Source organism: Anabrus simplex, chromosome 12 (assembly GCF_040414725.1).
Source record: "Anabrus simplex isolate iqAnaSimp1 chromosome 12, ASM4041472v1, whole genome shotgun sequence".
NCBI classification, from domain to species: domain Eukaryota; kingdom Metazoa; phylum Arthropoda; class Insecta; order Orthoptera; family Tettigoniidae; genus Anabrus; species Anabrus simplex.
Window position 1 is genome coordinate 50,974,988 of NC_090276.1, and position 23,228 is coordinate 50,998,215.

A 23,228-nucleotide genomic window follows, 5' to 3' on the forward strand; every position below is an offset into this window, starting at 1 on the left:
TGAATACAGTATTTTTTGCAGTATTTAGAAATATACTAACAAACTCGTATTTTACAACATCGCTTTAATTATGACCCTTATTAAAGTAAATTTTTAGAAGATAGAATACAATACATTCAGTAATGAAACAAGAAACATACCTTCGTTAACACGTTTGAAAAAAATTCGTTAGTGTCTTCTGTTTCTTACTGTTAACCTTCTTTTCTTCCACATACTTTTCAACAATATTTATTGCTGTGAGAAACTCTGTCATTTCTATTCCACTGACTCTGTACGTACTGTAGGTTCGAAACCTCGCAGCCATCCACAACTTCAGGGGTTGCTTTCATACATGACCGTCAATGAATTCACACCCGAAAAACAAGGCTTCTCTGATTTTCTGATCACTAGAAGTTGAAGTTTGCGGTTCCCATCACATTAGGTCCCAGCATCACTATAACCCTTTCTTTACTTGCTAACTGTTCCGCACAAACTACAAATGCTGTATTGCACAGTCAAATGTTGTACAAAATTCGAGGTACAGAGAATTTTTTTTTTGCTTCAAGGGAGGAAACGTTAGCTTCGAAAAATAGAGAAATTCGTGTAACCGAATTTCAAGTAATAAAGAAATAAATACACGTGAAGAATAGGACAAATTGCTGGGAAATCGAAGTTGCTTCAAGATAGTGGAAATTCAAGTAATAGAGGTTCGAGATATCGAGGTTCAACTGTACATGTACAATTAAAATATTAAAATTGGAGCTGAACTGCTACACTGGTGTATGAAGTTAAAATAACCATGTTGTGTCTTAATTGATAAAAGTCTGTTGTGCTGAGTAACGTATATCGGTGAGAAATGTGTCAAATGTGACCCCCAGCTGTGTTTGTATAAGTGTTCACAAGATGGATTAACTTGAGATGGTACAATTAAATTGTTTGATGCAAAGGACCTTACAAAACTGAAGGACTTAATATTTTAAGTGTTTAATTTTGTTGTATTTAGTTGGACATTTGCACTATATATTGTCAATTTGAGTCTATAAATGGCTAAAAATGGCCCGTAATATGGTCAAAACTGGTACCAATATAAGTAATTATGGCATTGTATTAAAATACATTGAATTGGTGGATCTTCATTTTAATTTCTTATTGATCTTGTATTTTTCGCAAAGGTCAAGAACAACGTGTGGTTCGTGAGCCAGTAAGTGCAATTGCATGCTTTAGCTGGGTACCTCCAATGTTTAAAGGGTTGAAAAACATCCTTTTTCTCCTAAGATTGCTAAAACAAACTAATAATCCTATTCTTTTGCCTCCTCCTCCTCCTTCTCATTCTCTTCACCCTCCTCCTCCAGTATTTTCCACACCATTTTTTTTTTCTTGGTCAGTCTGCGTCCAGTTTATTTTGGTGCATCTCTTTATATCCTCATGCCAGGAAGTTGGGGGTGCTCTACATTCCTAGAGCAGGCCCTCTCAGGTTGCATGCACCGGTATATTGCGCGGCGCAAGGTGTGCGAAGACGACTACGCTAGGTTGATCAGTGCCGACCCCCACCACTCCTGGATTTGAAGCAGTAGCGCTGTCTTGTTCACTCCGCCTGTCTCCCCCTTCCTCACTTGCTCTGCAGTGCTCCACCATCCGAGCTGAGTGGAGTGGAACTTAGCCAAGTTGTCCCGAGACAAAACGCTGGTCCGAACCGAGCAAAGTCGGGCCGATGCGCAGTGAACAGAACCTCTGCTCCTCGGTTTGCACGCGTGAGATTTTGGGCATTTGAGAGGCCCTGTCCTAGAGTATGTTCTGAGACACTGGTATAGAAGCTGCTTGTTCCACTTCTCCTCTGAGCTTCTGGCCACCTCCATTTCAGCGTTGCTACCCACTTTATAATGACTCTCTCTCGTGTTCTGCTTCTCAAGACTTTGTTTCTCATACAGTCCCTTAAGCTGATGCCCAACATTGCCCTTTCTGTGGCTCTTTAGCTGATATGTAGTTTCTCTGTACCGTTTTGAGTAAGTCGCGACCTGTCTTGTAAACTTTATGCCTAAGTTTGACTGGAACTTTCAGGTTTTTCAGAAAGTGACTGAGTTTGCCAAAGGCTTCCAAACTTTGCATAATTCTGCATTTGAATTCCCCATTTGATTTTGTCAACCAAGCTTTATAGTGTGGCCCAACCATATCCTCAAGTTTTGTTTCTTCGTATCTTTTTAGCTTTCTTTCTAAGTATTTAGTTTGTTTCATTGTTGTTTAAAACATCAATCATCACTACCAATCATATTATATTTTATTTTCTATTGTCCACTACACACTATAAGAAGAAACAGTTTGTTTGTTAGGGCTCCTCAGTTACTGCAACGTAAATTTTTCCCCGCCAGTTTCCGATATATTTGTGAAAAGGTGTAATTTTTTTAACTCTATAATATTAGTATGCAGTATTTTGTTCAGCTGATGTATTAATAACCTTTAATATTGTACTGGTATAAATGATAGCCCTAACATACTTTTAGGTAAAATAGGGTACTTTCCTTGGAGAATAAATAATAATAATAATAATAATAATCTGATTTGACTTTTTGGTAGCCTGTTTGTTACCTCTTTCATAATTCTTTTCACGGTCTCCACAGGGCTCGTGAAATGATGTGTAACAATGCCCTGTATCCTGACTTGTATGGCCATTACCGGGAAGCAAAGTTCACCCAGACAAAACACCATTGGTGGTGGAAAGCCAACCGTGTGTTTAACCAACTAGAAGTAACTCGTAATCACACAGGTAAGTTTATGAAATATTTATTTTACTATCTATGTATTAATTCAAACTAATGTAATACAGTGCCATTGCTGTTGGATAGCTGATCTTTGAATTTATTTCATGGATGTCCTGACATCTTAATACTGTCTTGGTAGGCTGGCTGTATCCTGACAAGTACAGTCCATTAGGAGTTCACCTTGATCCATTGTTTAGTTGTACCCCGTTGACAGAGTATGGTAGTTAGAAGTAAGGATTTAGAAATGATGCAGTCCTGACCAGTACAGAGTTGAAAATTTTCTATTACTTGATTTCTAGGCTAATAAAGTGGAGTTTGGCACACACCAGTTTTGTCAAGCTTTCATGATAGTCTATATTGTAGCTTATAAATCTCATATTTTGTCTCGTATTGGCTCAACACCACTAAGGTTAAGTTATAAGGAGATTTCCACCTTCCAATACTTGTCAATTTTTTATAATAATTTTATTGATTACATGAAATAATTTAGCCTAATCTCTAGATATACAGTATATTAAATAGGACATGTTTCATTGCGATTATGGAATATCTTCAGCTAAAAGATTTAATAAAATTGGCAAGACAATTAAAACACAAGCAATGATTATGGTGACAATATAAAATGTTAATTCATGTTAGACACCGACTTGTTGGAAATTTTAACCCAACATGAATGAATATTTTATTTTGTCACCATAATCATTGCATGTGTTTTAATTGTCTTGCCATTTTTATTAAATCTTTTAGCTAAAGATGTTCCATAATCTGAACGAAACATGTCCTATATATATAAAAGAACATGTCCTGACCGACTGACCGACCGACCAACCGACCGACCGACCGATAATCGCCGAGCCAAAACTACTAAACATAATGAAATTAAATTTTGAGGGTACATTTATAGTACAATGTAGACACTCGCTAAGGGAGGATTTTTGGATATTCCATCACTAAGGGGGTAAAAAAGGGGGGTGAAATTTTAAAATGAGTGTATCTATATCTCAACACTTTAAAAGTTTACAGATGTAAAAATAGGTCTTTAGAATCTCCTTTAAAAATAAGGAAATATGTATTTTTCATTTTTGGAAAATCCCAATAGAAGGGGTGAAAAAGGGTGAAAAATGGGTTGAATGCCTTTAATGAGGATACTTATATCTCAAAAACTGAAGGTATTACAGACCTTAAAATTGGTATTTGGGATCTCCTTTAAAAATAAGATAAAACATATTTTTTGTTTGTGGAAAATCCTATTAATGGAAGGGTGAAAAGGGGGGGGTGAATTTTTAAAATGAATGTATCTATATCTCAAAACTTTAAAAGTTTATGGGTGTAAAAATTGGTATTTAGAATCTCCTTTAAAAATAAAGAAACCCGTATTGTTTTTTGTTTTCTGTAAATCCCAATAGGAGGGGTTGAAAAAGTGTGAATAAGTGGTTAATTGCCTTTAATGAGCATACTTATATCTCATAAACTGAAGATATTACAGACCTCAAAATTGGTATTTGGGATCTCCTATATGAATAAAGAAAGACGTATTTTTTATTTTTGAAAATCCGAAGAGTGGGGGGGGGGGGTTGAAAAGGGGGTGAATTTTTTAAATGAGTGTATCCATATCTCAAAACGTTAAAGGTTTACAGATGTAAAAATTGATATTTAGAATCTCCTTTATTAATAAAGAAACACGTATTTTTTTGTTTTCTGAAAATCCCAATATTAGGGGTGAAAAAGGGTGAATAAGGGGTTGAATGCCTTAAATGAGGATACTTATATCTCAGAAACTGAAGATATTACAGACCTCAAAATTGGTAGTTGGGATCTACTTTAAACATAAAGAAACACGTGTTTTTGTTTTTCGAAAATCCAATTAATGGGGTTAAACAGGAGTGACTAATTGTGGTGAATTTTTAGAAAGATTATATATACATTATATTTCAGAAACATAAAATGTTACAGACGTAAAAACTGGTATTTGGAATCTCCTGTAAAAGTAAAGAAACATAGGTGATTTGTTTTTGGAAACTCCACTTATGGGAAACTAAAAAGGGGGTGAAATTTTAAAACGAGAATTTCTACAGTATATCACAGAAACTTAACATGTTACACAAGTGAAAAATGGTATTTTTATCTCTACTGAAAATAAAGAAACGTGTACTTTTAGTTTCTGAAAAAAACACTTGGGTGGGGGTAAAAGTGACTGGAATGAGGTTGGATTCATTTAATTAGGATACTGACATCTCAAAAACTAAAGATGTTACAGACGAGAAATTTGGTATATGGAATCTGCTTTGAAAGTAAAGACACACGTATTCTCGGATAATCCAATGAAGTGGGGTGGAGAGGTGAAAGAATTGAAAAATTCATTGAATTAATTGCATGAGGATACTTACATCTAAAAAAAACAAAAGTTGTCACAGACGTGAAAATTGGTATTTGGATCCCCTTTAAAAAAAAAAACAGTATTTTGGTGTGGAGGAAATCATCTTGGGGGGCAGGAGTGAATAGGAGTTGAATTCCTTTCATGAAGACACACATCTCAAAAACTGAAAATGTTAGAGTTGTGATAATTGGTATTTAGAAAATCCTTTACTATTGAAGAAACAAGTACTTTTGCCGGAAATTTCCCCTAAGGGTTGGGGGAGGGGGGGAATGTGAAAGGAAGTGAAAAAAGTGAATTATGTTTATGAGGATACTTATATCTCAAAACTAAAGGTAACACACGTGAACATTGAAATTTGGAATCTCCTTTAAACATAAAGAAACACGCCTTCCTTTCTGTTTGGGGTGGGGGAGGGTAAATCAACTTAATGGCTGTGGGGTGATAAAGGAGTTGAGACCAAATCCCGGTCACTCCATGTGAGATTTGTGCTGGACAAAGCGGAGGCGGGAAAGGTTTTTCTCCATGTACTCCGGTTTTCGATATCATTTCCTTCCAGCAACACTCTCCAATATCCTTTCATTTCATTTGTCATTCATTAATCATTGCGCCAGAGTAGTGCAACAGGCTTCGGCAGCCGGTACAATTCCTATCCTCGCTGCTAGATGGGGCTTCATTCATTCCATTCCTGACCCGGTCGAATGACTCGAAACAGGCTGTGGATTTTCAATGTACTTATTCTGATCATAAACCGATCATTTTTAACCTTTCCTGCGTTCGTTTTCAATATCCATCTTTTCCTTTGGGGAACGTTCTTAGATTACAATAGATTATCCTGGAATATAAATAAAAATTAAAACACATTCAAAATAAACATTAGGAATGAAATTGACCGTGCAATTGTTCACCCCTATAATAAGGTCAATAATGCACGGAAGTATGTCATTCGTATCGCCAGAAATCCCGCGTACTTGCTTGCCTACGTGTGACGATGGTGCTGGTCACAAAGTCAGCAATGACAATGGCAACATATGTAATTTACCGCCAATTAGCGGTCTTGCATCTTCCTGTGGGGTCCAGAACATCAATAATAATAATAATAATAATAATAATAATAATAATAATAATAATAATAATAATAATAATAATAATTCAAATCATGGAGACAAAATATAGCAAAATAAATCAGGTCCAGCAATTCAAATATCTCGGTGAAATAATTCAGGAGAATCGAATAGAAACAAAAGCCAACAAAGTTATGCCAAAAAAATGGAAACTGCATAGACTCACCCAAAATATCTATAACAAAAAGTGTCTCTTCAAGCATGCAAAACTAAGACACTATAATACAGTAATAAAACCAGAATGCCTCTATGGATCAGAGACACTAATTTTGAACAGGAAAACTGATCTAGAAAATATTCAGAAAAAGGAACGCAAGATCATTAGAAAAATTTTAGGCCCAAAACTACTAGATGAACAGTACCGCCTTAGAGGGAAACAGGAAATCAAACAATTTTCTAACATTCACAGTGACATCAGAAAATCCAGATTAGGATTCTTTGGACATATAAAAAGGATGAACCCAGATAGACTTACCAAGCAAATAGTTGAATTTTATGAAAACCGAAGTAAAGCTAAAACGGACACAATAAAATGGATTGGCGAAATTAAAACAGATCTCAAACTGGCAGGAATTACACCTGAAGACATCCAAAGCCGGGTTATCTTCAGAGCCAAAGTTCATAAGTGGCAAGTTGACCAAGAGGAAGAACCAAGGAAGAAGTCCGGAACAACATGGTCTCAAGAGAGAAAAGAAGCACACAGCAAACGAATGAAGGAAGTGTGGGCAAAAAGAAAGGCAAATGCCTGTCTCTAAGTACTTTGCGTAGTCCTAATGGGCTCATTCGCAAATAATAATAATAATAATAATAATAATAATAATAATAATAATAATAATAATAATAATAATAATAATAATCTGGACCGTCGTCAAAATGTGCGGACCACACTGGGAACGGGTCCTGGCCAGGTAATGACTACAAATGCAGTCCGGCCGCGGGTTCAGTACCAACAAGGCACCCAAGACGACACCACGCCGGAACTCCTCAAGGATTTGATCCATATTTAAAATGCTTATAGGAAAAGATGGCAAAGATTTAGGGACCCAACTGACCGGGTGGAGTACCTGGACCTAGCCCAGGAAGTACGAATCAATTGCTGGAAATATAGATTGAAAAGTGGGAGGAACTTCGTCGTATCTCTCAGAAAACAAGTCAGATCGTGAATTTCGGCGGATTATCTATAAAACGTTAAGCATTCAATTATAAATTTCAGTATAATATTGTAGCGAAGCACGGGTATCTTGCTAGTTTAATATATATCTAGAGATTAGGCTGAATTATGTCATGTAATCAATAAAATTATTATAAAAAATTGACAAGTATTGGAAGGTGGGAATCTCCTTATAACTTAACCTTAGTAGTCTACATTGTTCCAAAATAGATATATATTTGGAAATTCTCTCAAATAAGCTCTAGTTTTCAAAGTTTTATCATTTTAATTTTTAAACACTATTTACAAGCTGTCGTATAAGCTAGCATTCAAAGAATAATTCACGTAGCATAATGGCAAAGTTACTTGCTTCTCAGTTTAAGGGGCATTGATTCAAGACATCACAAACGTTATTATTTACGTAATACATTTTGAAATTGTGCAATGTTCAATTTTTAGTTTTATCCTGTTTTCTTTTTCTTATGCCTGAAACCATTTTGCAATGCTATATTCTTTGCATACATTTGCCAATGAAACACTGGACTCTTTTCTCCTACACTTAATGAAACACACTTCTCTTGTTCGACATCATTGCTATGCACAGGCTCAGCATGACTTGCTTTTTCTAAGCTGGCTGTGAGATACCTATGGATGATTCTAGTGCTTAGTGCAGATATGATATGAAAGGGATAGTAGCACTGCATTCATCATTGTCGTCGTCATCATCATCATCATTTCCCAGCTTCAGTTTCCTGGATGTGCACTGCATTGCGTCATCTAATTTAACATTTTAGCCTACCAGAAATGTGATTGTCGCGTTAATAATTGAAATTTTATTTTTTACGTTATCCAGCGTCTGAGTTATCGAGCATTGACTGTATGTACTATGTTAATCATTTTGCACTGAAAAAATGTACATTAGGCATACAAAACATCTCTCTGCCTATGATACCATAATTAGTGAATTTAAAGTCCAGTAGTCAAATTATTCATGTGTGACATTGGCATTTTTTCATAGTTTATTATTTTCATGTCTGTATTGATAAAGTTCACGATTGTAAAATGGTACTTAATGCAGATGTCCCATAATTCAGTGAAAGAGAGACATCTTTTTCAAAATGTTACACAAGAACAATTCAAAATCGGCCAGTATATGCACTAGTCACCAATCAGTAACATCGATGTAGTTAATGAACAGAATATTATTCATATAACATTTAAGTTTCTAATTTGAATATTCTCTATATTTAAATTCATTCCAAAATATTTTTAAAATCATATTCAGTTTTATTCCAACCATGTGTTTCTTCACCGAATTGTTAACACATTGCAGACCGGGTGTCCTTCACCCCATGCACAGCCCTGTTCCCGGCCCCTTTCTAACTACCTCCAAACTGGAGTGCATGCATTCAAATAAACTGCCAGAACTTCCTTAGCCTTTAAAGGACTACTGTGTTTTATTCTGGAGGCCTTCCTGAATAGTAGTTGAAGTGCAGGTAGGTAAGTATTTGCTGAAATCTGTTTCGGCTCATAGTTTTCCGAAATATGGGGGTTTTCTATTAGGGGATCGGTTGGCCAGTAATCTTTCAGATACGATTTCTTCACCTGCCCTATCAATATACACAAAGCAATTTTTTAATTTCCCTGCTAGGGACATTAGTCCATTTTAGGGTTTTAGGGGATATGTTATGAGAATGTGAATTCTGCTCATAGTATAAGTTTGTCTGCTCAGCTACATAATGAAAAAATCCTCACCAAACATAAGTACTGTTACTTGTCCCATGTTTCCAGATTCATCAGGCCATACCTTTATACCAGGAGCACATTCAAAATCCTCTAGCCTAGGTTTACTGTTGTCCATAACCCAGTTGTCAGAAAACGCTACATTATTTACAGTATTTAGAATATTTACACCCGTAACACAATTATCAGACTCATTCTGCGCCACGTGAGTTCCACACCTTGAAGATACGGCTATCTCCTCGTCATCACTTGAAACATTTCCGTTAGAATATATTTCATCATCGAACTCTAAATATTCAGCATCACTTCGACATTCGGGGCCTGTATCAGCACATAATTTGCGAATAATTTCATTCCTGTCTAAACCCGTGCGATACCTGAGCGCTGCCGTCTTGCACGACTCTTTGAACTTTGTAAACATGTTGTCAGGAAATGCAAAAAAAAAAAAAAAAGCTCTGATATGAAGAATAATCGAAAAGAAATGCGACTATCGATTGTGTAGAACCGTACATAAGAGTTCTAGCACCCTTGACTTCCAAATAGTTCCGGTATATCTCAAAAGATAGCACTAAACTTCAGTCTGCTGCTAACACGAGACCGCAACGCTTGGCCAGGCAAACACGAGTTTTCTCGGGACCGGTCCGCAATGTGTTAATGGTGTTCTTAAATGCACATCTTTGTTACCTCACTTCCCGTTACAGGCTTATCCATGTAGGATCCATAATTATATTCCATATTCCTCGTGTGGGCCTAACACTCCAGCAACGCTCCATATTCTAGGGCCTTCCCATGACAGCAAATACCCTGCATAAAATAGACATCTTGATTCTCTATCATCTGTTCAAAACCAAACTGAAACGTATACTAAAGGAGTAAGGTCTCGATTCTCTGTTGACAACCTGGCCAGAACATTACTGCTGACACTGACATGTTTTTCCCATTGATATTAATTTTATTTGATATATTTATATAGAATAGAGAAGAGCCGACTAAGATGGTTTGGGCACATAAAGCGAATGAGCGACGAAAGAATGCCAAAAAAGATGATGGAAATGCAAATCCAAGGAAGGAGAGGCCATGGACGACCACGATTGAGATGGAAAGATACCATCCAATGCAGCATTATAGAAAGAAACCTGGACTGGGACACAGTGTTGGGGGAGGAGTAGTGGAAAGACCGAAGAAAGTGGAGAGGAACCATATTTGCCCCTACCTGGCTACAGCTGGATACAGGGAAATGATGATGATGATGATGATATTTAATTTATAATGAATTTGTTAATTGTAAATCCCTTCTTTGTTAAATTTTATTCTTTGTTTTCTTACTTAGTTATATAGTTAGTATGAAATGGTGTACTTCAACTTGTACCATATCTGATTACTAATAAATATAAATATATATATATATATTTCAGAAATAATAAGTCAGTGGTGTTTATTAATAGAAAGGAGTGATTAGAATTTTTTTTTTCACTAAAAATGACAAATCCATTTGCATTATATATAATATAGAACTCCTAACAAAATTGTCACTGTGTTTACGAAAACAGTATCCTTGTAAGAAGGTTTTTCTGTAATTACTGAAAAGTCACTGTTGTTTCTGAAATAAACTATGCATATGTTCTTATTAATGTTCTTACATTACTGTACTACTTTTTGATTGTATTTTCATCTTTGTGAAACATGAAGCTCTAGATTGCTTCATTATCACTTTCATTACCTCCAAAGAGAATTTAGCACCGAGTGTTCACAATTAAAGTTATGGTATTCAGCATGGTACAGCATGGATTTTAATGATCATAGGAGTCTGAAATTTTGTAGATATCCTAACTAAGCAATGCCCTTGCGAATTATGCCACAAAAATTATTAGTTCCAAGTTTTGCCACCAGGCAAAAATGTGGCTCTGTAAACGGCCAGAACGTGCAGTATTCCCTAACTCTGACTTCAAAATGTTCTTCTCGTAGAATTGCGTTGTGCCAGTTCCTTGGTTGTTGCTTGGTGACCATGTTGATTCCTTTTGTGTAGTGAATCTTTGTTGTAACATAAGAAAGTTGAACTTTTCCATGTGAAATGTAATGCCTTTTGGGATGACAGACCGTGCATTATGTACTATTAGTTTCATTACTATTAGTTCAATAGCAATTCTGCATTGCGAGAATATCGCCGACAAAAACAGCAGACAAGAGGTCCCCTTGACAAGTAATGGGCTAACGAAATTGATTAAGATATTCAAGGAAACAGGTGAATTAGGTGTCTGTGACCAGTGCTCGAGCTGTGTCACGTGAATTGTCACTACCCCGGTCAACAGTTCACAAGATTTTGCGGCGTGTTTTACAGTGGTATCCCTACAAATTTCATATTGTTCACAAATTGAAACCCCCAAGATGTTGCACAACGCCATGACTTTGCCCTTCGGTTTTTGGCGTGTGTGGAACTGGAGAACATGTGGCTGGGGAATATTCTGTGGACTGAAGCACATTTTACTCTGGAGGGTGCAGTGAATGCACAGAACTGTCGCATATGGGATTAGACTCCTCCAAACATTGTGCAGGAACAACCATTGCATTCAGCTTACGTGACTGTTTGGTGTGGTTTTACGAGCTCCTTCATTCTTTGTCTGCTTTTCTTTGAGGAGATGATCCCTCATGGACCTGTTAGGTGTACAGTGACATCTGCATGTTATAGGGACCTCCTTGTGTAACACGTGATGCCAGCTTTGCAGGAACGCAACTGTGACCACAGCCTTATTTTCATGCAAGATGGGGCAACACCACATATATCTTGCCAAGTGAAAGAATCGCTCCAAGAATCCTTCAGTAACGACCGCATTACTTCTAGGCATTTTCCAGATGTGTGGTCTTCGAGGTTCCCCACCTAAATTTGTGTGATTTCTGGTTGTGGGGATATTTGAAAGATCATGTCTCTCAGGGACATGTCCAGTCTCTGCCTGATCTAAAGGCTACCATACGACGACATGTCGCTCTGATTTCAGCTGATACGCTGCGGACAACCGTCGACCATGCTGTGTTACGGATGCAGCATGTTGCCGAGTTTGGAGGCTATATTGAACAGTAGACTCCTACGATCATTACAGCCCGTGCTATACCGCACTGAATACCATAACTTTAATTGTGGACACCCGGTACATATATTCTTGGTGCAGTAAACCTCTGAATTTAGTGAATTGTGTTATTGTTAACAGGTATGGTGCTGTTCCTGGAAGAAGATCATTATGTCGCAGAAGACTTCATCCACATCCTGCGGCTGATGGAGCGGAGTTGCAAGACGAGCTGCGACAAGTGTAATATCCTGTCCCTTGGCACATATCTGAAGACTTACAACTACTACGGGGACTCGAAGAAGGTACATTAATTCACTTGTATGTCCTCCAGGAGAATTATATAGCAGTTATCATAGGGGAAACATCACCTGCTCTGCCACATCTTAGTAGATGAGGAGGAGACTGAAAATGATCCGAGTATGTGCTTATATTAAGATATTTATGATGTGATGGAAATAATCATCTGTTAATGATGTTTATCTCAGAGACAATTTACCAAAAATATTACCATGAATTTTGAGATCATCTCTCTAGGTACTCACAGCTCTAGAAGCCTGCAATACAACTGTGGACTCGGAAGCTAAATCTGGATTTCTTAAGGTTTAACTCTAAAACAGGCAGCCATTTTCTAAGGAAATACAGTGCATGGTCAAATGTTTACTTACCGGGCGAGTTGGCCGTGCAGTTAGGAGCGCGCAGCTGTGAGCTCGCATCCAGGAGATAGTGGGTTCGAATCCCACTGTCGGCAGCCCTGAAGATGGTTTTCCGTGGTTTCCCATTTTCACACCAGGCAAATGCTGGGGCTGTACCTTAATTAAGGGACACCGGGACTGAGTTTTTAGGCATATTTTATCAAATATTTCGATTTTTCGATTTTCACATAATGCTCTACCCCTGGCCATTGCAGATAAATTAGCAATATAATTTTCCACGTTCCGCCATTTTTAAAGGCACAGCGGGACATTTAAATGCCTGCTGCACAGCCATTTAAACGCCCCTTCCTCTTTGATTCTCACCAAATATTATCCTGAACACGCATTTATGCGTTTTTCGTCACATAATTTTGAAATGTGGTGTATGGCACCAACACAGTACTGAAGGAAGAGTGTGTAAATCACATTGCTAAGAGAATGGGAAAAGGTTTGAGACTGATGCGACAAACTTGGAAAGTGAAGGGTGTGCAGTTAGGTGGCCGTTCAGGTGGTCTTACTAATGCTACAATTACCAAGCTTACCAGCTATTATAGGAATTATATTGTACAAATCACACTTAATGTTGCAAACATGAAAAATGCTATCTCTGACACACTCTACTATTACATATCCACCAACAGTAAGCCCCAACATAAGAAGTGCTCCCAAGGCTTAGATGATTGGTGCTTCTATAACAAAAGCATAGCAGAAGGTATGGTACCTCAGGGACATGATAAAATGTCAGTCAAACTTTCTGAGCCATTAGTGTGTAAGATTATGCCTGTGTATCAGAGGCTGGACTCTGATGAAGTACTATCCCGATATGCCCGTGGTGCCACGCAGAATCAGAACGAAAGTCTACATTCTAGCATCTGGAGAAAGTGCCCAAGGGAAATTCTGTATCAAGAAACAGACTAGAAATTGGTGTATGCAGTGCTATGGCAGAGTTCAATAAGGGGTGCAGTGCAACAATAGACTTGAAGTCGGATATCAAAAGAACTTCAGTCTCTCATGTGACAGAAAAATCAGTCCTTAGGCTGATGCTCGCAGAAAGTATGAAATACAGCGATCGTCCTCTGAGAAGAAAAAAATCAAATCGATGAAAAAAAAATGAAGAAAGAGGCTGAAAAACGGAAGACGGAGAGTGTGACTTATGCTGCAGGACAGTTCTAACGAGTAAGTCAACTGACAATATAAAAATATCCACGACTTTAGAAAAATGCTATTTTCTCAGTTTCACATTTTCAGATGTATAAAACGTCATAGACATAACAGATATGATGTTATTACCTTGAAAATTCATATAAATGTTCCTTAGTACATTATACATAAACGTGTGCATTACTTTTATGATTAAAATTCTGGTTTGCTTGTAAAAAAATTTCAAAACTTAAAATTTCAATAATTTTACAAAAAATAAACTTCAACAGGGGAAAAATTCCTATCTCCATAGTAAATAATAAAATGCGAAAAATGATGCACAGTTTCATTTATATAAGAATAAGGTACTATTTCTTTAAAAATGTGCTATCTGGATCACTTTGATACGCTTAACATTTAGAATATTTGAATAATTTGCATATAAATATTGGAAAATAACTAATATCTATGAAACTAGTAAAGCTACACTGACCAAATTTAGTACGAATATTCATAATAGTACATACCTTGAGCCAACCAAATATTAAGGTGATATCTTAATTTTTACAGGAATTAGAAATTTCAGTCCCAGTGTCCCTTAAGGCCACAGCCGCGTCCTTCCCATTCCTAGGCCTTTCCTGTCCCATCGTCGCCATAAGACCTATCTGTGCCGGTGCAACGTAAAGCAAAAAAAAAAAAGAATGGGTCACTTAGGACAACTGGGAATCAACATTTGTTGAGCTTTCCTCCTTACCTAACAGTTCTTCATATTCCACCAAGCTCGATAGCTGCAGTCGCTTAAATGTAGCCAGTATCCAGTATTCGGGAGATAGTGGGTTCGAACCCCACTGTCGGCAGCTTTGAAGATGGTTTTCCGTGGCTTCCCATTTTCACACCAGGCTGTATCTTAATTAAGGCCACGGCCACTTCCTTTACTCTCCTACACCTTTCCTGTCCCATCGTCGCCATTATATCTGTCTGTGTCGGTGCGACGTAAAGCAACTTGTAAAAAAGAATGTTCTTCATATTTATTGATTGTTGTCATTTCAGTTCCTCCGACCAAGTTCGTCGTGTTGGTTTTTTCTCATCTAATTCCCTTGTGTGAATAATTTTCCTGATTATATTTCTATCCTGCAGATTTGGCTATCTTAATTCAGTGAGGCCTTTCTTTACTTCTTACACTATTTTGATCTCGTACTTTGATTTGCGGAAATTTGTCTAATAATTTGATATGATATTTTAAACATTTTAAATTCCAACAAAAAGAAACTATATAAATCACTTTTGAAAATAGAAAAATTAAAATTTCAAAATAAATATATAAAACTATGCCCCTTATTATGTAAAATGAAACATGATAAATAAATTCCAGTATCAGTCACTACTGATCTGTATTTAGGGCAGTCGCCCAAGTGCCAGATTCCCTATCTGTTGTTTTTGTACCCTTTTCTTAAATGATTACAAAAAGAAAAATTGGAAATTTATTAGGAAACAAAGAAAATATATTCCCTATTACCTGGCAAAACTGGACATTGAACTGTTGAAGACCTGCCTACTTGCATGGTTCGGGTGGTGTAGTTCTAGCCCACCTGTTACCAGCACTCCATGATGCAGCTGACAATAAGTCCGGCTCCATGGCTAAATGGTTAGCGTGCTGGCCTTTTGTCACAGGGGTCCCGGGTTCGATTCCCGGCAGGGTCGGGAATTTTAACCATCATTGGTGAATTTTGCTGGCATGGGGGCTGGGTGTATGTGTTGTCTTCATCATCATTTCATCCTCATCATGACGCGCAGGTCGCCTACGGGTGTCAAATCAAAAGACCTGCACCTGGCAAGCCGAACATGTCCTTGTACACTCCCGGCACTAAAAGCCATACGCCATTTCATTTCAGCTGACAATAAAACACCAATTAATTATGCGTTATCAACACCACTCGTGTTCAGGAGCATCTTCAATATTTTCAAAATCAGATCCTTCACTTTCTTGTAGCCAGTTGCATGATCTATTCACTATGATTTCTTTCATTCCTATTTTAGGCCTACTTGATTATATGCACTAATCCAATCGCTTCAGGTTTATTGGTTCTGTGCGCTGACTTAGAAATAAGATTTAAATCACCTCAACATGAGTAAGTCACCCAGTCAGAATTTCTGTGCATCACTCTGAAATAAATGCCATACTGTACATGGAAAAATAACCAGAATTTTCATGCCCAGTTTTCAGATAAGCATTCAAAATAATTGTACTTGCCAGCAATGGCATCAGAACGAAGATTTTGCATGGTGAATCTTGAAACATTAGGGTAAATATAGAAGTGCTTCACACTACTCTTTGTCTCTCAAAAAATTGGGGTCTCAATACACATCTTTGCCCTAGTATAATTGGATGGGTGGCTTTCAAACCTGGGGCATCAGAATGCAGAGGGCAAAGTAGGCCTTAATCCTCATTAGTGTCAAACCACTTGTCACAGTCTTTCTCCGTGTCGGTTTGATAATTTTTCCATGCTTAAATATTAGCTTCTTACAGAATGTGGGAAACAATGGATCCAGAAACTCAAAGAACACAGACAACCCCGACACAGAATTATCTATATATTTGTCTCTCAGTTCTCCTGATACTCCTGGAGAACCTGTAAAGTCACTATGTTTTGCTCTTGCATACGGGGCTTTAGGTACGATTTTACAGTCACTCATATCAGATGAACTGTCAGTTTCACTTAAAATCTCTTCTTCATTATTATCTTAAATCACTACCACTGTCCTCCAAATCATAGTCTAAGACACTTTCAATTAACTAACCCACTATTGTTGTCACTTGCCTCTACTAAGCCCAGAGCCATAGCTAAGAGACTGACACCTATTTATTTATTTATCGTATGATGTGCACAGATAGATTATATAAATAAGTATACAATATATACACAATATATACAAGCAGAAGCCTATAGTTCCAAATCAAGTCCATTGATCCATTTCAAGGCCTCCTCAGTTGCGTTATGAATGTACTGACACCTATGAAATGCTTGTACTTTCAGAGGCTACATTTGGGCAATAAATAATGGTACAAGTTCTTAGAAGGAGAGCTGTAAACAAGAGACATTCATGTTCTTTTAATAGGAGTTCGCAAAAGGGAAACCCTTGCAGGGGTGATCAAAACATAAGCCACCTACGACTCGTCTTCGTGCGGCGCGTGAATGTCTCATCATTTGAGCTGAAAGCCTGACCAATGCTCGCAGGGACGTCGCATCAAATGAGTCGAGTGGGCTAATCTATTCACAACTAAATATTTTTTTATTTTCCACCTAAAATCAGATCAAAAATTAGATGGATGGCTTTTCCGGCGTTTGCTCTATTAACCAGCGTTTCGTCCTAGGTCTGACACTAGACTCTTCAGAGTGGGATGTGTCATACGCTGGTTAATAGAGCAAACGCCGGAAAAGCCATCCATCTAATTTTTGATCTGATTTTTGATATGCTCTATTGGTGGAAAAGAATCTAATTCCCTCCATGGGAACTTAGAATTTCCATTTTCCACCTAGTCGATACAATGATTGCCTAAGGCAATTTAATGGTTAAAAGTGGTACATGTTTCGTATATTATCAACATCTTCAGCCACATAACACTGTTTAGATGAAAAATACATAAATTGACAAAGTAATGCTTTGGAGGAAGTGTCCTTAAAATTAACATAAGATTGACAACATTAAAACAAACAAAAATCTCAAGAGAAAATATATAAATTATTTCTACTTTGTCTACTTTAAATGAAATAAGTTTCATAATGATAGATCCGTATTGAACTGTGATTACAATAGAGTAAAGTAATGTATTATTAGGGTCCACCTTTTCAACTCAAAATGTAAAGCGTTTAGATTACATAAATGATTAGGAACTAGTTTCGACCTAGTACTAAGTCACCGTCAGTCTAAAGCAAAATTAAAACACAAATACCGAAGAAATTAAACAATGTAAAGACACATAAGGTCTCGTAAAATTACATACCATGTGAGATATTGTGCAGCACTATGTTAAAGTAACTCTATGAAAGAGATTCATAAAAAGTCCAGTGCGCATTAAAAAGATGTTATAGATAGGAATCCTTGAGTTGCTGGATAAGGAGATTAGAATATGCTGGCTCCTTTAAGATGCTGATATACAATTGAAGAACCACTGAGCCGAAGTTACGTTGTTTATTTACGAATGAAGTCCAGTGCACCGTATAGCATTAAAAAGTTCTTAGGGATGGAAATTTTTCAGTTGTGAGTCAAGGAATGCAACATATGCTGGCTTCTTAAATGTGTTGCTGTATATTCGAAGAACAACTGAGACGAATTTACGTTGATTTTTTAAGATATTCATAGACGTTAAAACACATGCATGCTGGAAAGGCTCTTCAGTTTTTTGGAACTTGAAGGAAGGTAATTGTTGTGCGTGGAGGCTTAAGAATCCAGAGATGCGCTACATTATGTTAAAAAATAGAGATCCATAAAAAGGCCCAGTGCGCCGTATAAAAGTAACAAGTTGTAAAAGTAATCCTTAAGTTGTTGGTCATGGAAATCAAAAAAGGTTGGTTTCCAAGCGATGCTGCTGTTCATTCAGAGATCAGTTGAAATTACAGTAACATTGTAAGTAAGATACTAGAAGAAAGTTCTTCTCTTTTCTAGAATCTTGAAGGACGATGGATGTTACGCGAGGAGGATTAACACATATGGAGTTAAATAAAGGTGGATAGAAATTTGCAGTTCAATGCGGATCTTACATTTGACTCTGAAAAAATGACAGCAAGGAAAGAAAGAAAGAAAGAAAGAAAGAAAGAAAGAAAGAAAGAAAGAAAGAAAGAAATTTGGTCAGGTCGAAGAAAATATTTAAATAAAATATGCTATAAGGGAATTAATACGTGTTGTAGTAAGCTGAAGAGAGAAATGGGGGTAGGCGAGGTTCAGAGGAAATCTTGAGGAGGTGAAGAGAAAAAAGAAAACGGAAGGAGAAAAAGGGGGAGGAGGGGGGAGGGAGGTTATTAAGGCAGGGCTGAGGGATGTGGGAATATGGAAGATTGTTTAAGAAAAGTACTATAAATAGAATTAAAAATCGGACCTTTAATGTTTGATTTTGATTGTCTGAAAAACTGAATGAGCAGGTCAAAAAAAATGTGCACAACTCTCTACATTTTGTATTGAAAAAGTGGAACCTAATAATACAGTAAAACCTCCCTATAACGAACACCTTCGGGACCGAAAAAAATGTCCGTTATGAAGGGGTGTCCGCCGCGAGAGGTTATGAAATCGGTACCATTAAACATAAGTTGGAACACAATAACCCATGTATAGTATGTGTTAACAATTCTCGCAAATGTACCTTTAATTGTATACTGTATACAATATTGTACAATATGCTGCACTGTACTCACATGAGAAAGTTGTAGATGGGCTGCTGCAGCTGCGAGGCACTGTATTAAAGAGACAAAAACACTTCTATGGAAACCTCTATTGAGCACACTGTACACTATTACCGTTCACCATGTTAAAATTAAAAAGAACGTATGAGTTTTTGAAACGTCAAATCAGTATGTAGATGTAGCAATATCTAGCACAGTACAGTAAAACATTAGCACTTGAAAAAATCCTTAATGTTCGTTTGTTTTGTCCATTTTGGTTTAGCAATGATGTTTTCACTATGTGCAATTAAATCCTGGGTCAAATTTACACCTTTTTCATCGTTTTGTTTACAATAAAATTCTTTCAGTCGCTTAACAATACCGAGAGCCTCACTGTACGAGGTTATTGGCAGCACATTCATTTCCGTATTTTCTTCAAAGTCGTCATTAGTATCATCTTCACTCCCGCTTTCGTCAGAATCTTCATTTTTGTCCCTCTTCCCTTGGATTGACTGAAGAATCGTTTTCGTGTCTCCACTCTCACACTCTGTTGGAATATCTGAATCAATTTCGATATAGGTGTTCACTTGTACACTGTAACCTGCTGCATTAATCAACTCTTGTGTTGTTTCCATGCTGTCAGGAAGGGTATCCGATTCTATTTCGGGATGTCCACCACTAGCGGGAAACCCAGCTTTCAGAAAGCAGTTACGAATTGTTGAGGCCGTGACGTTTTTCCATGCATTGGTTATCCATGAAATTGCTTGGAGAACATTCAGCCCCTTTGTCAGTGTTTGAAGGGTTACTTCATTCCCGTTAAGTTCTGATACTATGTGCTTCATCACTAACTGTCTGTACATAACCTTGAAGTTCTGGATCACTCCTTGGTCAAGCGGCTGAGAAACTGATGTTACATTTGGTGGGAGAAAGACGATCTTCACATTTTGCAACTTAATTGTATCCGGATGCGATGCTGCATTATCGAGGAATAATAACACTTTTCGCCCCTGGCGTATCATTATTCTGTCCAATTGTCGTAGCCACTCTGTCATTATTTCTCTGGTCATCCATGCTTTCCTATTCGCTTTCCATTCAGTGCCAAACTTCGTAACGTCCATATTTTTAAAACACCTTGGTTTTGCAGCTTTTCCTATCACAAGGGGCTCCTCCCGTTCTCCACTCATACTTGCACATAACAAAACAGTAAGACGTTCTTTTGCAACTTTTCCACCAGTACAACGATTTCCTTTGAAACACAAAGTTTTGTCGGGTAAAGCACGGAAAAATAATCCAGTTTCATCGGCATTCAAAATATTTTCCGGGGCATACCCGTCTATGATTGAAGGTATTTTTTTCTTGCCAGTTGTCAACAACCTCCATATTAACACTGGATGATACTCCGCAAATCACTCTGAAGTTGATACCATGTCGTTTTCTGAATCTTTCTAGCCAGCCATTCGAGGCTTTGAAATCTCCAATACCTAATTCTGTCGCGAATTCTAACGCTTTTGCTTGTATCATTGGTCCTGAGACAGGGACATTTTGATTTCTTACTTTAGCGAACCACTCTAGCGTTGCCTTGTCAATGAGAGCTCCACTACCACTTTGAAACAGTTTAATGCGCTGTTCGTTGCCATTTAAATGCCATTCTTTCACTAGTTCCTCTTGCTTTTTCACAATTTCAGCTGCCTGTGTCTTTCCAATCTTAAACACTTCTGACAGTTTACGCACACCACACTTCTCACGTTTATGATAGTCCATTATGCCTACCTTTTCTTTTAAAGTTAAAAACTTCTCGGAGCCATGTTTACACACACTTACTAACGTAAAATTGAACACATCAAAAGCCCACGAGTCAATGAAAAGTAACCTGACAGTGAAGGTACGAATTCCAGGGCTGTCGAGCATGTCAGATCACACAACTTCCGGAAGTGATAGCGTAGCATAGTGTTGCCTTCCAAGAATGTGTACAGCCAGGATCAAAAGTTACGGTGTCTGTGATTCTTGGAAGTACCGGCTGTGCAAAAAGTAAGCGAATACATACTGTACAGGACACAAATACAGAATTTTTTGAAAAAGAAAGTGTCCGTTAGGAGAGGTTTAATTGGAGTTTCCCGTGGCTATGGTGTGTCCGTGTCCGTAATAAAGGGTGTCCGTATAAGAGGGATAAATTACTCATACACAACATGGCATTTAATTACGGACCTAGGAAATCGTCCGCCAATGAGAGGTGTCCGTTAAGACAGGTTTTACTGTACATTAATTTACTCTATTGCCCATCCTTTAGTCCTGTTTCCTGATACAAGGTCGGGGATTAGGTGAGATGAAATTATATGCCATGTTTTTACGGCCTGATACCCTTGCTGACGCCAACCTCAGTTGAGGAGTCAATGAGGATGAAATGAACAATGGTAATTGAAACTGGGTAAGGTGGTGGAAGGAATTGGCTGTGGCCAATGAATAGGAACTGTCCCAGTATTTGCTTGGAAGTGAAAATGGAACACCATTTTTTTTTTTCTTTACGTCGCACCGACACAGATAGGTCTTATGGCGACGATGGGACAGGAAATGGCTAGGAGTGGAAAGGAAGCGGCTGTGGCCTTAATTAAGGTACAGCCCCAGCATTTACCTGGTGTGAAAATGGGAAACCACGGAAAACCATTTTCAGGGCTACCGATAGTGAGGTTCGAACCTACTATCTCCCGAATACTGGACACTGGCCGCAATTAAGCGACTGCAGCTATCGAGCTCGGTAACACCATTCTTAGGACAGCCATCAGTGGAGTTTGAACTCGCTCGTCCTGAATCCTGAGCATGGCTTACGTGGCCACTCCACTCTCCCCCTGTGGGCGGGGCCAGTAGAATAACACCCATGGTATCCCCTGCTTGTTGTAAGAGGTGACTAGAAGGGGCCGCAGGGTCTCTTAGTGTGGGTTGGTGACCACAAAGCTCTTAGCTGAGTCCTGGCATTGTTTCCACTTACTTGTGCCAGGTTCCTCACTTTCATCTATCCTATCCGACCTCCCTTGGTCAGCTCTTGTTCTTTTCTGACCCCAATGCTATTAGATTGCACGGCCTAGGGAGTCTTTCATTTTCACACCCTTCATTGCCCTCGTCTTTCTTTTTTTTTGAAATGTCGGACCTCTACCATTTTTTTTTCCTTTCTGATGAGTGTTATATAGAGGATGATTACCCAGTTGTACTTACTCTGAAAACAGTAATCACCACCACCACTTGACTCTGTACTTGTCTGTCTTTAAAATAATTGATTGCCGTTGTTTTAACATTCATTTAGAGCTTTATTCTGGTTTTCTATGACCATTCTGCAAACTTATTAATTAGATAAGAATGCATCATTTTCACATAGGTAAAATTACTAACATTTAACAAATCTTAGTTCAACGAAAATAATATAATGTCCCCAAAAATTCATTTTAACGACATTTGCCTGTACATACTTACACCTTTGTATTTGAATTTCCTCCTTTCCTTAAACTCCCAATATTTCTCTCGTTGGAGTTCCATGAAGGTACAGTATAACATTTAAATTAAACTCTTGTGAATAATTTCAGTGTCCTTATTTATTAATTAGCACTGGTATGCAACAACTTGGAGAGACATTAATGTGTTTGTTGTGAAATAGGTTGTCATTTACATATAAGAACAGTCAGCATGCAATTTACTGAGAAATGTGCTTTCCTTATAAACAACACTTTAGTATTGATCTAACTTCAGAATCTATTCTTTGCACAAATTGAGGGGAAAAAAAAGATGGAAGTAGTTCGTTAATAGTGACTCACTTCGGCTTCAACAGGGAACAATTTTAAATTAAT

General features: G+C 37.7%; 1 protein-coding gene across 2 annotated transcripts in view; it reads left to right on the forward strand.

The window, feature by feature from the left end:
- LOC136884258 (alpha-1,6-mannosyl-glycoprotein 2-beta-N-acetylglucosaminyltransferase) overlaps nt 1–23,228 on the forward strand; it is a 115,347-nt gene that overhangs the window by 58,813 nt on the left and 33,306 nt on the right. For both annotated transcript variants that reach the window (XM_067156323.2, XM_067156324.2), the window contains exons 5-6: nt 2,595–2,740; nt 12,330–12,490. In XM_067156323.2, the coding sequence (XP_067012424.1) occupies nt 2,595–2,740; nt 12,330–12,490 (307 nt within the window). The remainder of the gene's footprint in view (nt 1–2,594; nt 2,741–12,329; nt 12,491–23,228) is intronic.